General features: G+C 40.7%; 7 protein-coding genes across 7 annotated transcripts; 4 read left to right on the top strand and 3 right to left on the bottom strand. All coding sequences in view use genetic code 12, as the record gives it.

Annotated features, from left to right (window-relative positions):
* Window positions 1-51: 51 nt before the first annotated feature.
* On the bottom strand, window positions 52-1,005 carry KGF57_002403 (uncharacterized protein; the record flags this gene model as incomplete). Its single annotated transcript, XM_051751713.1, has 1 exon — window positions 52-1,005. One exon carries the CDS (start codon window positions 1,003-1,005, stop codon window positions 52-54), a length of 954 nt encoding a protein of 317 aa, XP_051609005.1.
* A 661-nt stretch (window positions 1,006-1,666) lies between these two features.
* Window positions 1,667-4,075, top strand: PUF3 (mRNA-binding protein; the record flags this gene model as incomplete). The annotated part of the gene is made up of 1 exon (XM_051751712.1): window positions 1,667-4,075. One exon carries the CDS (start codon window positions 1,667-1,669, stop codon window positions 4,073-4,075), a length of 2,409 nt encoding a protein of 802 aa, XP_051609004.1.
* A 237-nt stretch (window positions 4,076-4,312) lies between these two features.
* KGF57_002401 (uncharacterized protein) lies at window positions 4,313-5,548 on the bottom strand (the record flags this gene model as incomplete). Its single annotated transcript, XM_051751711.1, has 1 exon — window positions 4,313-5,548. The coding sequence occupies one exon, from the start codon at window positions 5,546-5,548 to the stop codon at window positions 4,313-4,315; it is 1,236 nt and encodes a 411-aa protein (XP_051609003.1).
* Window positions 5,549-7,145: 1,597 nt separating this feature from the next.
* On the top strand, window positions 7,146-9,083 carry KGF57_002400 (anaphase promoting complex subunit 5; the record flags this gene model as incomplete). The annotated part of the gene is made up of 1 exon (XM_051751710.1): window positions 7,146-9,083. One exon carries the CDS (start codon window positions 7,146-7,148, stop codon window positions 9,081-9,083), a length of 1,938 nt encoding a protein of 645 aa, XP_051609002.1.
* A 50-nt stretch (window positions 9,084-9,133) lies between these two features.
* KGF57_002399 (CDP-diacylglycerol--inositol 3-phosphatidyltransferase) lies at window positions 9,134-9,802 on the bottom strand (the record flags this gene model as incomplete). The annotated part of the gene is made up of 1 exon (XM_051751709.1): window positions 9,134-9,802. One exon carries the CDS (start codon window positions 9,800-9,802, stop codon window positions 9,134-9,136), a length of 669 nt encoding a protein of 222 aa, XP_051609001.1.
* A 426-nt stretch (window positions 9,803-10,228) lies between these two features.
* On the top strand, window positions 10,229-11,770 carry EDC3 (Edc3p; the record flags this gene model as incomplete). Its single annotated transcript, XM_051751708.1, has 1 exon — window positions 10,229-11,770. The coding sequence occupies one exon, from the start codon at window positions 10,229-10,231 to the stop codon at window positions 11,768-11,770; it is 1,542 nt and encodes a 513-aa protein (XP_051609000.1).
* A 211-nt stretch (window positions 11,771-11,981) lies between these two features.
* Window positions 11,982-15,431, top strand: KGF57_002397 (nucleocytoplasmic transporter; the record flags this gene model as incomplete). The annotated part of the gene is made up of 1 exon (XM_051751705.1): window positions 11,982-15,431. One exon carries the CDS (start codon window positions 11,982-11,984, stop codon window positions 15,429-15,431), a length of 3,450 nt encoding a protein of 1,149 aa, XP_051608999.1.
* Window positions 15,432-15,538: the final 107 nt, after the last annotated feature.

Genomic DNA, 15,538 nt, shown 5'->3' with positions numbered 1-15,538 from the left:
TAACAACTTATTATTGCATTTTACACCCTGGTAACGTAGTGATGTCCCCAGTTACAATGTCTCGCATAGCAAGGGCAAATGTGACACTTTTTCTTCAACTTTTCTGAAATTTTGCAACTTTAACCATTTGGTACCGTGGAAGTTTCGAATAAACCGTAACGCATCCTGTTCAGTCCTGAAATTCATCTTGATTATGTTTATACCTTGCATGATATTAGAGTGTATGTACTGTATCGGAGGCACTCCATCATCGTCAGTGGATAAGTTGTAATTCCATAGGGATTCGATTGCTAAATCTTCTTTTAACCCAAATGGCCAATTGTGGACTATGATTGATTTTGTTCTGTTTGGAGCATCGATAAGTTGGGATAGTAGTGGGAAAGATTCGTCGTAGAGTGGAGATGAGACGGGCGTGGATGACGGCAATGCCTCTTGTGCAGTAGCTTTCAGTTTGATCTGATCTATTAGTGATTGGTGATTAGCCAGTTGCAATTTCGGAGGCACCAATTTGTCAATTACGTCAATAGGGTGTTGATATTGAGTTGCATACTGGATCCCATTGATCCATTTCCCTCCCGTTTCCAATTCATAGATTTTTGCATTCAAGTGTGATTTGAAAATTAGCAAATACTCATTTTGGAATTGGAGCAATTTGCCCACCCGTTTCTTCACCACTTCAAAGTTGTATTTTGGGTTTAGGGAATATGTCAACTTGTGCTCCAGCGGTAACAAGTTTTGGAAGTCGTGTTTCGTGATAAACAGTAGTGGACATTTGAAGGAAAGAATGTTTGAGGGAATGGATACGTTTCCCAATCTCAATGCATCAGCAGCTGGAAGTTTGCGTCGTGTTGAGGAATGAAACTGGAATAGGTCTGTGGAATCAAGATCCGACTCGGATTCATAAAGCTGTCGTGATATTTGCGGAATGGCTTGAGATGTTTGTAGCTTTGGGGCTGTTTCTTTATATAGAATGTTCATCAACTTTTTAGCATTGTTGGCCAGCATATTCAAGTTTTTGGAGTGGAAGATCACTCATGTGAGCTTTGATGAAATGTACTGCCAAAGAGAGAGAAAAATAGAAAAATAGAAAAATAGAAAAAAGAAAAAAGAAAAAAGAAAAAAAGAAAAAACACTTGCAGGTTTCCATTCTACATGGCACTTGCAAACAGCCACACTACGAAGAATCCAAAGATACATATCATTAGGGTGTGACACTATTCACTGATACCAACTCAAAGGAGAACACACAAAGACACATAATCATCACACTTCAACTCCCCTCGCAACCAAGTTCATCTTTTTGCGTCTTTTCGCCACTGGCTTGATACCTAAACCATTCAGACTATCGAGAGTCATTCTTGTATATAAATAACATAAGAAAAGGGCTTTCTTGAATCGACCATCTGTACATAAATAACAGCAAAGAGCCTAGTTGCACCCCATACATCTGCACATATTATCATCAAAGGTGTAATCAAAAGAAAAACTTCAGTATCCACACCACAGCTTTTTGTTAGAAATTGGCGCACGTTTCAAATCTTTTTCTTGTCAATTTTGTCCCTTTACTTGACTTTTGTTTTCAGTTTTGAATTTCCCTCAGATTAAGAACACACCACCACCGCAACAACAACAACAACAACCAGACTTCATTACCCAAAGCTAAGCTATGCCTTCGGATACAATTTGGTCTAGTGCTAGTACTTCCCCTATTCAATCAACGCCTCTGTTGTCCACAAACAACACATACAATAAAAACGCATTCAAATCTGTGTTGGACCAGGTTGACTCCGATGTTGCAAGGATCTTGAATTCAAATCCGTTAGACCCTATGGACAGACGGTTTTCTTTCAATGATGGCAGTGATATTGAAGACGACTTTTTTGGTTTGAAGAGGGGCGCCTTATCAGCGATAACGGCACCAGTGGGTGGAAACGACCATAAGTCGAACTCATCGCCTGTAAATAATGGGAACAGAATTAACTTTGGAACTGCTTCAATTAGCGGTGGCATTGCTAGTAGACATCCACCACAAGAAAGCTTTTTACAGAGATTTTCAAACGTTGTTGATGCTACAAGGGAGATTGAATTGGGTAATTTGTCCTTGGATGGATCGAGGAGAACGAGCTTCAACAATGACAGGTACGGAACGGGTTCTCTCAATGAAAATTTAAACATGCCGGTACCTCGTACTTCGAGACATCAATCCATTAGTGAAAAAATCGATAATTATAACAATAGCTCACCTATACAAGCCAATGTTTCAGTAAATGGCGACAATCCACCTGCAGAATTGAATAATACCACAGCAGCAGCAACGTCAACACATCTTCCTCAAACATTTTGGAATCCTGCAGCGGCAGCCTCGTTCACACCTTATAATCCCAACTTTCTGGAAAATGGCGTACCTACGCCACCTCCTATGCCATTTCAAAACGCATTCTTCCGTGGGCAGCAGTCGCAGCAGTCGCAAGAATCAGATGCAACCGCTGCCCCCAATTCTCCTCCCCTTGTACCCCCCCTTATGGTCCCATCACCACCACCACCCCCACCTCATATGATGGATCCCATGTTTGGCATGATGTATGGAAACTTTCCAATGCCGTTTCCTCCACCAATGCCTCCACCACAACCGCCATCACAAGCCAACAACGAGAAGGCCAATGACGATGATTCCTCTGACTCTGCCGACACTCCTGAAGTGAAAAAGGGCCAAGGTCCCATTGGAGTCGGACTCATGAATAGACTGTTTTCTCCTGCTGCTTTTATGCTTCCTTTCAATCCATATATGTACCAACAAGTCCCACACCCTCCTCCTCCACCACCACCACCACCACCATCAACACAGAATATGCCAGACGGGATGAGAATGACACTGCCACCTATGCCACCTTCGTCTTCGTCCGGTCAACTGGTCAACCTGCAGCTGCTGCACACCAAGGGTCACAAACCCCCAGCGGCAGCAGGTGCCGGATCGTCAGCACCCTCTTCTTCATCAGCATCGTCATCTGGAGCTGCCACATCCTCGAAAAAGAAGTCCCATAAAAAGCCGTTCATTTATCGTTCGCCACTCCTTGAAGAGGTGCGAGCCAACCAGAGGGAGTTTTTGCTTAAAGATATCTATAGCCATGGAGCTGAATTTACCAAAGATCAACACGGGTCGAGGTTTATCCAGACCAAGCTTCCTCAAGCTAGCGATGAGGAGAAGGAGGTGATATTTAAGGAGATTTGTGACATTTCATTTGACTTGATGACTGATGTATTTGGTAACTATGTTATGCAAAAGTATTTTGAATACGGTTCAAATGAACAAAAGCAAATTTTGTTGCAAAAAATGTTGGGTCACATTTATGAGTTGTCGTTGCAAACTTATGGATGTCGAGTTGTGCAGCGGGCTTTGGAATCATTGGAGGAGCCAGATCAGTTGAAGATTATCCTTGAATTGAAGGATAAGGTGCTTGTTTGTGCAACTGATCAAAATTCCAACCACGTGATTCAGAAAAGCATTGAGCTTATTGAGTTTGATAAAGTTCGGTTCATTTTGGATGCATTGCATAATCATCTTTACCATCTTTGTACTGATCAGTACGGATGTCGTGTGGTTCAACGATTGATTCATTTCGGCAGTGAGAAAGATAAGCAAACCATTTACAGTGAGATTCAGAGCCATGTTGGGTTTCTCATTACTCACAAGTTTGGCAATTATGTGATTCAAGCCTGTTTGGAGAATTCGCTACGCGAGCAGGATATTTTCAACACTGTAGTCTCCAAGTTTACCCATTTTGCCACCAACAAGTACGCGCTGAATGTGTGTGAAAAATTGGTTGATCTTGCGACGCAGGTGCAGATCCAGCGGATTTTGGAAGTTGTGATGCAAGGTAGTGAGTTGGAACGGATTATGGGTGATGAGTATGGGAATTATGTCGTGCAGAAAATCGTGTCTGTTCTTGATGGAGATAGTCCAGATAAGAAGAAGTTGGTGGTGAAGTTGCAGCTGTTGTTGTCGAGAAATAATAGTGGGAAAAAGAGTGTGGAGAAGATCTTGTCGTTGTGTGTTGAGAATAACGGAAATGGTTGAAGAGGGAGCTTGTAAATAAGAAGAAATTGGTTTGGGGGCATATATATTGGCAAAAAGAAAAGAGTAAATCAATTGTGTATAGTTTTGTAAATAAAGAATGACCTTGTGAATATGAAATTTGAGTCAGGTTGTATTGTCCATAAAATCTATAAACTCAAAAAGAAAAAGTGTCCACGTTTTTTTGAAAACAAAGCTCGCGATTAGGAAAGGAAGTGTAAAAGAAGCTTGTGCATGGGGTCATTTGAATGATCGAAGAAGTTCCCATTTGAATTTACTCCAATTCAGTCCTGTCTCTTGATCAGCTACATCCTCATTGCAAACTTGCCTGTATAGTTGTCTCACTTGCATAATGTTTACTTTTAAATCAGTGTGTTTGATTTGTAAGCTGTCGTACAATGTTATCCATTTCAATAGCATCGTTTCCTCAATTTTGATTATCTCATCATGTGAGATATACTTCACGTGTGCCTGTGCCTGTGTCTGTGCCTGTGTCAGAGTCAGAGTCGGCGAGGTGTTGGCTATTTCTGGACGAGGATGTGACTTGGATGCTGCATACATTTCCAACCCTTGGCCATCAAAACTGATTGATGAAGATTTGGATATCGTTACTGAAGTCAAGGGAGTTGATTTGACACCACCCTCCTTGTTTGCCTCTGGAGCCAACTTCAAGTTTGATTCCTTATCCTGATGTTGCGCGTTCTTCAAACTTAGCAACGAAGTCGCACTGCCATCTGAAGTCAACGAAGACCCGGCTTCGGAGTTTAAACTAGCCCCAATTGATCCACCAGGATGTTTCGATCCAAACAATTTTTTCCTCTTGATCAAATCCAGCTCGATTGCTTCCGAAAGGGCCAAAATCACAGAGTCTGCCAATATCAAAGACAAGGTGGTTGAAACCGTGGGAGCTGGCAAGCCATGTATGGCTACTTCGTTGTGAGAATTGGGCAATTCCGCCAATAACAAACTATGTATGCGGTTACTAATTGAAAGTGTTGAAAATTTGTTGCATGTGAGTAGTAAAATTGGTAAATCTGGAGATAAGTGAGGTAGTAAATTGATCAATTCCGGGGTGTTTCCTGAAGCTGTCAACATTATCAAACAATCTTTAGATTCATTGATGAGTCCTAGGTCTCCATGTAGTGCCTCCAGTGGATGTAAACTAGTCGCTTGTATACATAGTGAGTTGAGCGTGGCCACTAGTTTCAGTGCCAATTTGTGTGATTTGCCAATCCCTGTAATCACAATCTTACCGCCACGTGAATGGGTTTGGTACAAGGTGATTATTGAGGTGATTAAATTGTCGATGGAGAATAAATCTGTCGCGTATTGCTGCTGCAAATGGGCAATTGCTTCAGTCTGCAGTTTGATGGTGTTGAGGACCGATTGGTGACATTTGTTGACCATGGAAGAGCTGAGCTGTGACGGCGTCGAGCTTGCAATTGGAGTAGTTGGCTCTGAAGATGACAGAAACATGCTCAAAGGTTTTTGCTGGCGCGTATTTAAGAGATCTCCTTTGGATCTTGATGATGGTTAAATGTAAGTAGTTGCGAGGACAGGAGGTGGTGAGCAGATTCAAATCAAACTGTATTGGGGGCCCTTATATACGTTGCGCAGTGGTTGTAGTTACAGTTATATTCTTTTAAAGTTGACAGCTGTGTCCATGATATATATTTCAAATTTGACCCGTGCCATACAAAATATATAGTATAGCTCTATATGCACAAGCATGTTGTGAAATTTTAGTTTATTTCTTTTTTTTTTTTTCTTTCTTCTTTCTTCTTGTTGTACAGCTTTGATATATTGCACAAAGAGTTAATTCAAGAAGCCATAGATTGCAATTAGTAATCCACATGTAACCACCAATACCTTTCAACAGGCACGCCCTTTGAAGCACATGTAGGTACTGATATGTGATTGTCCCTTTTGGCTTTTTTTTTTGCTCTTTAGAGAGTTATGTGAATGTATAGGAGGGTTGTAGCTTAATTCCGCGTACGGGTTTTTACCACGTTTATTTGTTTGTCTCAAGGTAATCAGTTGTGCCTCGCTCCATTTAGTTTAGTCTTGTCCGAAGATCCTAACTCCGATACGGTGCAAGGAGCGGGTTTACTTCTACTAGAGTTATTGAGGTATTCCGATGTGAAACTCTGTGTTGTCGAAAGATATCTCTCTTATTTAACTTATGTACTGTGGCGTAACAAATTGGCGTAATTTTTATATTATATTATATTATATTGTATCGTGTACTATATTGTATTATATTATATTATATTGTATTATATTGTATTATATTGTATCGTGTATTGTATTATATTATATTATATTGTATTGTAACTGGACTCTCTTACTCCTATTGTTTGTAGTTTTAAAGCCACACAATTTTATTCTGAAATTTATCAATTAAATCTCTCGACTTTTTTTTTGCAAGATAAGAGAGAAAGTATCGGTCCGGAATTAATGCTATAAACTCCGACCATTACAAGTTCGGGCTGAGAAATTTCCACGTGGTAAATGTAACTGAGATCCGCGCAATGGATTGATATGAAGCCAAAGTGGCGGCGGAAAGCATACGAAACTTCAGCATTGTAATGTCTTGTAAAGCCAGATAATATGTTTTGAAATCTAGCTGGCAAATAATCAAGACATACTGGACCACAATCTACACTTTCAATTCACTCCAATAATCAAGGGAACCCCAAACATTCAAACAACAAGCCCACTGAGAGCTTCATCACATCCATGATTGCTCTCGCAATCGATAAGGGGAGGGGTTTGAGCGAGGGGTTTGAGCAAACCACTGCTTTGATATTCAAATGTCAGAGCACGTCCTCGAACTCAAGATATAAAAAATGCCAACTTCACCCTCTCGGAGTACACCAGTACCGGCTACGGTAACCTTCGTTATCCACTCAATTGTTGCATGAACAATTCGGCTTTACCGTCCACACTCGCGTGTCTTGCTCTACCTCCCACCGCGTAATAAAACAACAACAAAAAAAAAGAAAAAGGATCTGGTCCGACTTAAAGTTTGTTGCAAAGTTGATCCCTTAAAATTATACCCCCCCCCCCCCCAATGCCAACTGCAATAAATCTCCATTTGTTTAAAGATTTATCCCCACTACAGATAGTTCTCCTACTAGTCATAAAAATATACTCCATCAGCAATGTATCTCCAAGCGTATTGATTAAAATTGCCCGCTTGATTGAACACAAGTACACGATTAAACTGGACAACCAAAACTTGATAGTATTGTCTTCTCTAGAAAACCTTCGCGAGTACCTCAATGACGACTCGTGCTTTAGCCAGCTTTCACAAACATTAAAGCTAATCCAATCGATAGAGGACTTGGATCGTGAAATGAAGGAGTTCAAGGAATTGGCCACCACTAAACAGAAAACCAACACGAAAACATTTGCCCCTCTGTCATTGTTTGGAGCATTTATTATACAGGCGTGTACATTCTACGAGCAACTTGAATTTCATCAAATCATTTGCTTGTATCAACTGTTGGATCGATTTCGAGGAGTGCAACACGCTACTCTTCAGGGGAATGGAAATCTAGAGAGCGTTCTCGATGCGCAGCTAGCCAAGCTCAATGCAAACCCATCAAATGAAGTACACATATCAAGCTCAAAAGCTTACTTAGATCAGCTTATCAATGAACAGGTGACAATCCTAGAGACACTAGGTACACCGACACCACCATATCTAAAGGAGATCATGCGATTGATGAGCTCGACTAGAGGCTCAATCGGCAAAATGGTCTTTAATCATGTGCCAAACTACTACTACTACTTACAATACTTGGAAAACTTGGCCGAATTGGACTATAATGGGGCTGTTGATTCATTGCACCAGTACTTTGACTACATGGTTAGCAACAACTCCAAATACTTTTATCACTTTGCTTTGATTTCCAAAGCTTCCCTACACCAATACTTTGGTGAAGATCAAAAGGCAATCGATAGCATTGAAGCTGCCGTGAGTGTTGCTAGAGAGAACAAAGATAACGCAACTTTAACATACATATTGAGTTGGTTTTGTAATTTCATGCACCACAAACCATACTTGTGGGCACACCAGTCATTGTTTAACAAGAACAGCGGAGACAATTTATTGGATTTCATCATCAAGAAAAGCTCCACGGTGAGTCAACTGTTGCTTGCACTAAATTTAGGGTTTGAGACAATACACATGATGAACAATCTGCAGAGAGTTGCCACGTACACGTCTAATTTGGTAAAGACATTGTACGTTGCAGTGAATGATCTGAAGTCAACTTTCTCGCGTAGTGCTGCCGTTGCATCTACTGTTTGGAGTAGACTAGGCATAGCCTCATTGAGTGATGTTTACACTGACATCGCTCTTTGTTATTGCGAAAATTCTTCTGATCGTACTACTTTGGAAGCTAAAAAACTATACCGCCAATTTCAAAAGGGAATCAACTGTGGAGAGATGTACTTACAAATTCTGAGTTTATCGCCCCACGACAGTTCTCTACAAAATGTCATAAGAGTTCAAACTTTGCTAATGCAGATAAAGTTGTACTTGCAACAAAAGCGACTCAGAAAAGCAAAAGAAGTGATGGATCTACTTGTGGGTAGTAACATCAAAGACATAACATTAAGGAGTGAGGTGTCTTTCCTTGAAATCGAGATTGACATTGAGTACGCAAACTATAAACAAGCATTGAGCAAGATTGAAGCCATGCAAGATTGTGATGACTATACGCTACTAAGATTGAGCTTGTTAAAGTGTCAAATATTCAATCGTTCGGGCACTGTTCCGATGTCGCTACTAGTGCAAGTGATGTCCTTGAGCGACAAGTTTGGTTTTGCATCTCTCTTTATCGAAGCTACACTCTTACTTCTTGAAACTTTGCAAAAACATGGACACAAAGAGGAGGCTGAAAAATACGTTGATTCAGTGATGCCAATGGCGTTCACATGCGGTGATGAAAATCTCATTCGGTTGGCGCAGACGATTGGGAAGAAAGGAGTATATAAATAATGTAATCTTTCATTGCAATTGCCTTTTGACCTGTCTATGTACACACACGTTCACTTCCTCTTGCTGTGCTCTTCAGCGTCCAACCTTGCAAGAATGAGCAGCGCACTCTTCAATTGTATTACATTGGCGACTTGCTTGAAAAACCAAATGGGTGCACTCAAGACAGCAGTGACTGTACCAAGCCAGAAAAAGCCATAATAATGCAAGTAGATAGCCACGTAGAAAAACTCATTCACAGCACACACGACAAACAAGACTTTTCTATTCGTGTAGTACAATGAAAGTAATCTTGATTGAGATTCATCAACATTCTTGTGAGATGTGGATCCAGCAGACAACATTCCATACATGTGGATGTAATGGGAAGCCAAGTCCAAGCTGACCAACAACTGCCAAATGAAAAAATATCTTGGGTACAATACGGCCAAATAAATAATCAAACTGGTGGTGGCACAACGGTCGGTAACCATGTCCAAAACAGCTCCAAATCTGGTCCCTTGGTTGAATTTTCTTGCGGCATACCCATCAAACGCATCCAAAAAACCTGATATACCGTAAAAGATCAATGTAGCTACAGGGTGTCTGGGCATGAGAAGGAACGAAATTAATGCTGTGACGATCCGCAAGTACCCGATCAAATTGGGGATGTATAGAAATATGGTCTGTACTGTGACGTCTCGTGATGCGCCCAATCTGGTGGAAACGGGTTTAGCGCTCATGCTGATGTTGCTTTTGGTGATTAATATTCGTGGGTCAAATGCAAAGTCAGTGACGGATGTCCTCTCTCGGTATATTTCGGATAAAGCTGTCGGCACGGAAGCGGCGATGAAATAGGTAACAATTGTGACCCGATTTAAAGTGTAAACGTGCTGGTTGGTATGACTCTTGAGAAGATTGGGAAAACAAGCTAGTTCAACAAGTCTGAAAAAAAAAATAAAATAAAATGTAAAGCTCACTTGAGTAGTTTTTGTTCTTCCAGTGTTTGCACAGATTGTCAAGAGAGTTGAAATCCTCTTGATTAAATTTTCGCTCTTTTTCTCTTTGTTTGACGTCGGCAAAAGGAAAAAACAAAAGCCAAAAAAAAAAAAAAAAAAGAAATCACAGTCGTACTGGTTGACTGCAATTTCTACCAACCTCTCAATTCAATGACTGAATTTGTCCAATACGAGGTTGTTCTCACTTTGAGAGATAACAGTACAGCAAGAGGCACTATTTCCCAAGTTAACGAGGAACTGATTACGTTGAACAATGCGTTGACATCCACTGATCGCAAAATTCAACCACTGATTCGTTTCTTGAATTCTGAAGTTGCCGATTTGAAAGTGACACAGCTTCCTCCATTCAAATCCAAATCAAATGAGCTGAAAAAGAATAAGAAAACGAGAGCGGAGGATTTGGTTGATGACGCCATTGTCTACTCTTCAAAGCCATCTCGTTTTGGTACTCCCAAGCCAGAAAAGCAAAAGTCAAAATCTAAAACTAGAACTGATAGTTCAGATTTGGAACCTGAATCCATTGATAACGTCAAGAATAAGGAGTTTGACTTTGAGGCCAATTTAGCCATGTTTGACAAAAAGGCTGTTTTTGAAGACTTTAAGAAAAATGACCACACAAGCATCAATGATAGATTAGTGGGGCAGAATAAAGTGGAGAAACCGGCAACTCCAAAGAAACAAAAGTACGATAATGACGAGATGGTGTTGCAGGATGTTGCCAAAGATAATTGGGACCAGATTGGAAAATCACTAGAGAACACAAGAACCAACACGCCAAATGCCGATACTTCTAAAAGCCAAGGCCAGACACAACACCGTAATCAAGCAGACGCGAAAACAAAATCCTACAAGTTGGTTGAATCGGGAAATGGCGCCTCCATTCAGTCAGCCTCGCCTGTTCAGCTTTTAGAGATTGAGCGTTTATCATCGGACCATTTTGGTATTACACCAGCGGTGATGGCTGAAGTATGCGCCACGAATTTAAGCAAGCTAATTATTGACCGTTGTCTTGGAGGCTCGGTTCGATTGAGCAATAAGAAAAACCACAACTTACCTCCCTTGGTCCTTTTGTTGATTGGTAGTGGCAGGTGTGGTAGTAGAGCTTTTGCTACGGGGCGTCATTTAAACAATCATGGTGTTCGTGTACTAGCATTTGTAATCTCCTCAGATGAATCGGACACGGAATTGCATCATCAGTGGAAGATTTTTGAGTCAGTTGGAGGTAAGGTGGTGACATCCAGTTTTGATCTTTTGATTGATATAATACGAAACCAGTTGAATACACCAGTGGAACTAATAATAGATGCTCTACAAGGATACGATGACCATTTGGACGATGTGTTTTACGAACCACAAGATAAAAAGACATTGTCTTCGTTGATCAGCTGGTGTAACTCATCTGAGCAATCGAAGGTAATGTCATTGGATATTCCCTCGGGAATAGATGGTGGATCTGGTATACCTGACGATGAATTAAAAGTTGATTGCTCGTGGTGTATTTCCATGGGCTTGCCGCTCAATGGACTTCTTTTGGCTTACAAAAATGGCCATCTAAACGACGACATTACACACTACTTAATTGATGTGGGCATACCTAATAAGGTGTTCCAAGCCAAACCGAATTTACGGAAATTCGACAACTTCTGGTACACTGCTGAATCGTCGATCAAGTTGGATGTGGAAAGTATATAGTTTTTTTGTACATACAGCTGCTCACATAGAGAATTTAGAGACGAAAAAAAAAAAAAAAAAAAAAAAAAAAAAAAAAAAAAAAAAAAAAAAAAAAAAAAGACAAAAACAGATTCAAGAAATCTTCGTAAACATAGGAATAACAAGTTTTGACAAGACCTATTGCAAACCCGCCCGCCCCCCATTCATCAAAATCCACAATCGATTCTTTGTGATGTTCAATCAGCAAAGCAAGGACAAGTATAGCAATTGGGGTGCTTCATCCTCGTTTGGTGCGAGGGGTAATGGAATGAGCAAGCCACCTACAATATCGAAACCAGGAGCTGGAAATTTCTTTCCCTACAAAGAATCAAGCACTGATTCTAGGGGTGAGAAATTGACACTGGGCAAGAGCTTCAATCTCTTTGGTAACTCTTCAGATCAGAAAAAGCCGGATTTGTGGAGTCAAGTTCTGATGAAGGAATCGTTGTTTTATCCACTTGGTAAAAGTCAGACACTGACCACGAATGAGGATATTATTTTTGGATTACCTGGTGGCACACGAATTCATGAATCAAATGATTTAAATGATAAGCAAAACTTTTCTGGAAGTAAACCACCGCCAAGGAACCTAACCGTTCATAAAGGCAACGGCATACCAAATTTTCCAGTGGAAGGAAGCAACCAATCATCACTGACCTCGATTATAATACCATATAACAACAATAATAATTCAGCTCCACCCAGATCGAGACTCGGAAAGCTTTTCAGTTACTTCAAGAGAGACGCAAAGGAGAAAAGCAAAGCACATACAGTCTTCAAGGCACTGCATGTTACACCTAATACGTTGGCCAACCCTTCCTACAAAGCTATTGACACCAGACGAATTGGAAGCATGAGAAGGCTCGTCCTCAAAACAAAACCAGTAAAGTTTCATCTGATTGATGTGAATAAGGTGTTGGGCTCAAAGAGGGGGGTGGATGTCTCGACAAATATATCAGCAAACAAATTATTAGCCCCCGAGCTCAACAACGAGAACGCTATTGACGAGGTAGAGGAAGAGGTGGAATACAGACCTTTTACAGCGGATGTTACCGAAAAGAATGCAAACTCTGGTGCAGGAGCCAACTCCTCGGCAGAAGAAAAGCAAGACAAGAGTGAGACTACTGTAAAGCAGTATAACGGATATTGGACGTATCCTTCCGTTGACGAACTTTCGCAAATGGATTCTTCCAATCTAGAGAATGTACAAGATTTCATTATCGGAAGAGTTGGATATGGCCAAATTGCATACGACTATCCTGTTGATTTAACAAATATAGTTTCCAATGCTGATGGAAATGGAACTCTGATTGCTGAAGAGCTTTTTGATAACATTGTCACTATAAAACAATCGGCAGTATTGGTTTACAAGGATAATGAAGAGAAGCCTCCTTTGGGCAATGAGTTGAATGTACCTGCTACAATCACTCTCGAAGGTATCAAGCCAAAACCAAACGTGTCCATGAAAGATCACATCAACTACTTAAAATCCCAGATTGGGATGGAGTTTGTGACCTATGACCCAATAACATATGTGTGGGTGTTTAAAGTGAAGCATTTCAGTGTTTGGGGTTTGATTGATGAGGACGATCACAATCAAAAAGACTTGGTGCGATTGAAAAGGAAACAGGATTTGAAAGAAGCTGAAGCACTGGCTGAATATTCGAAGGTGTACTCAAACACCTGTCTTGATCAGGAAGTGAAGAAGCAAAAGTTGAATGAATACTCCAAAGGTGTCCCTGGCGGTTGGGGCTCGGCTTTTCAACTGGAAGACAGTTTGTTGAACTTGAAACGTTCTTATGTTACTGATGAAATTGCTGAAGTTTTGAATCGGTATAGGGATGTCGAAGATGACAACATTGTCAATGAAGTTGGCGGTATTACTATAGATTCCGAAACGGAAGGGGTGGAAGAGATTGACGATATCAAGGTAAATGCTTATGAGCCCGTTATTACTGATGTCTCTGTTTTTGATCAAATTAGAAACAAGTCCACTTTCCCAACTACTGATAACTGGTTGTTGCAATTGGAATTGGCAAATCAGTATAACTCTGCGATGGCACCGATGGCTCCTGAGCGGGATTTCCCAAAAGGTGAATTGAATATCAGTAAAGTCGACGAAATCCTTTTTGCAAGTGCGAAGAGGGGCAAAAACCGTGGTCTAAATGGCTCTAAAAAGACAAAAATTCCGTTGAAGGATGTTTCTGAAAGTGAAATCAAGTTTGTCGTTGATAGGTTGATCCGAAATTGTGAATTCACGAAGCTGTCTAATTTGATGCCACTGCTTGAACCTAGAGGATTAACTTTTGCCACTTTTTTTGACAAATCAGAGAATTCTGTACTTAATTTGCAGATTGAATTGGCGTCAATCTTGTTAGACAGCAGTGATGACGTGGACTCCAAAAAGCTAATCTCTTTCGGAGAATGGCTTCAAAAATATAACGAGACACAGATCAAGGAGCTACTTGAAACTCACCAATCGGATGATATGTATTGCATATTCCTCCATTTGTGTGGAAACCAGAGGGATGATGCTATCAAGAGGGCATTGGGGTCCAACAATTTGCACCTTGCGGCTATTCTTTCTGTGCAAGATTCGCAAGATGGTCTTCTCAAAGAGTTGTGTGCAGAACAGCTAGAGACATGGCAAAAACCAAGCTGGGAAGATTCCATCCCAAACTACCTATTTAAAATTCATCAACTTCTAAGTGGACAAATCGCTCACATTGAAGAGAGCTTGCCGTGGAGTGTCGTTATGGGTATTCACTTGTACTATGGTAATGTTGTGAGTGTAAATGGTTTGATTAATGAACTGATCTCCACCCTCCCCGAAGAAGACCCGACAGCAGATTTGTTTAGATTGTATGTGCGTGGAGTCAACTATACGTCTGTGCTGAGCTCCAAAGTAAGTGGTGTATTGAAGTGGCTTCTTTGCCTCGTGTTGGGCGATTTAAGCGATGATGGGTTATCTGTTGGGCTTGGGGATTCATTAGAGAATGCAGGTTTGTGGAAAGAAGCCTTGGTAGTATATTGTTCCATAAAGAATGAGAATTCAAAACTTGAGCTCATTCGAAATGTGATTATGACCAAGACTGAGGAAAAAAGCATTGATGAACATGATGAAAAGTATTTGACGACGGTTTTAAGAATACCAAAATCTCAAATCCTCGAGGCTAGGGCATTGGAGAGACAAAGTGCAGGTGATTACTGGAGCGAAGTGGATGCATTCATGGAAGTTGGGTTATGGAGCAAGGCGCATGAAACCATAGTTGTACGTCTAGGTCCACAGACTGTGATCAAGAATTGTGCAACGGATACCGCTAAACTTTTGGAAATCATTGGTCAGTTTCCCAAACACGGGTCGATTATCCCATCATGGAACGAGGGGGCTGGAATTTATCAAAACTACCTTAAACTAATCAGTAACAATGAGGATACGGAAGTTATTGTTTTTTTGTTGGGGGCATTGGCTGCTGTCAAACCACAAACAACCGAGCAGAAATTGGCTATCAACATCATAGCCAAGTTTGTTGGAGATTTGGCTTTGGAAAATAGACGGGTACCACATTCACAAATGCAGAAGTTGTTGGGCCTGCCTTTGGACGAGGTAAATAAAGCCTACTTCAAATTGAGACTATCTTAGAGCGTAAATAATTACAGTTCTTAGATAATGCATTATAGCGCTACCATAACATCGATTTTGGATTACAAATACAGAAAAAGCTTACCACTCTTGTCAAAAAAAAACAA

Source organism: Candida theae (assembly GCF_024610275.1).
Source record: "Candida theae strain CBS 12239 chromosome Unknown scaffold6, whole genome shotgun sequence".
Classification (NCBI taxonomy): Eukaryota; Fungi; Ascomycota; class Pichiomycetes; order Serinales; family Debaryomycetaceae; genus Lodderomyces; species Lodderomyces theae.
This window is presented reverse-complemented; position numbering and strand designations above follow the sequence as displayed.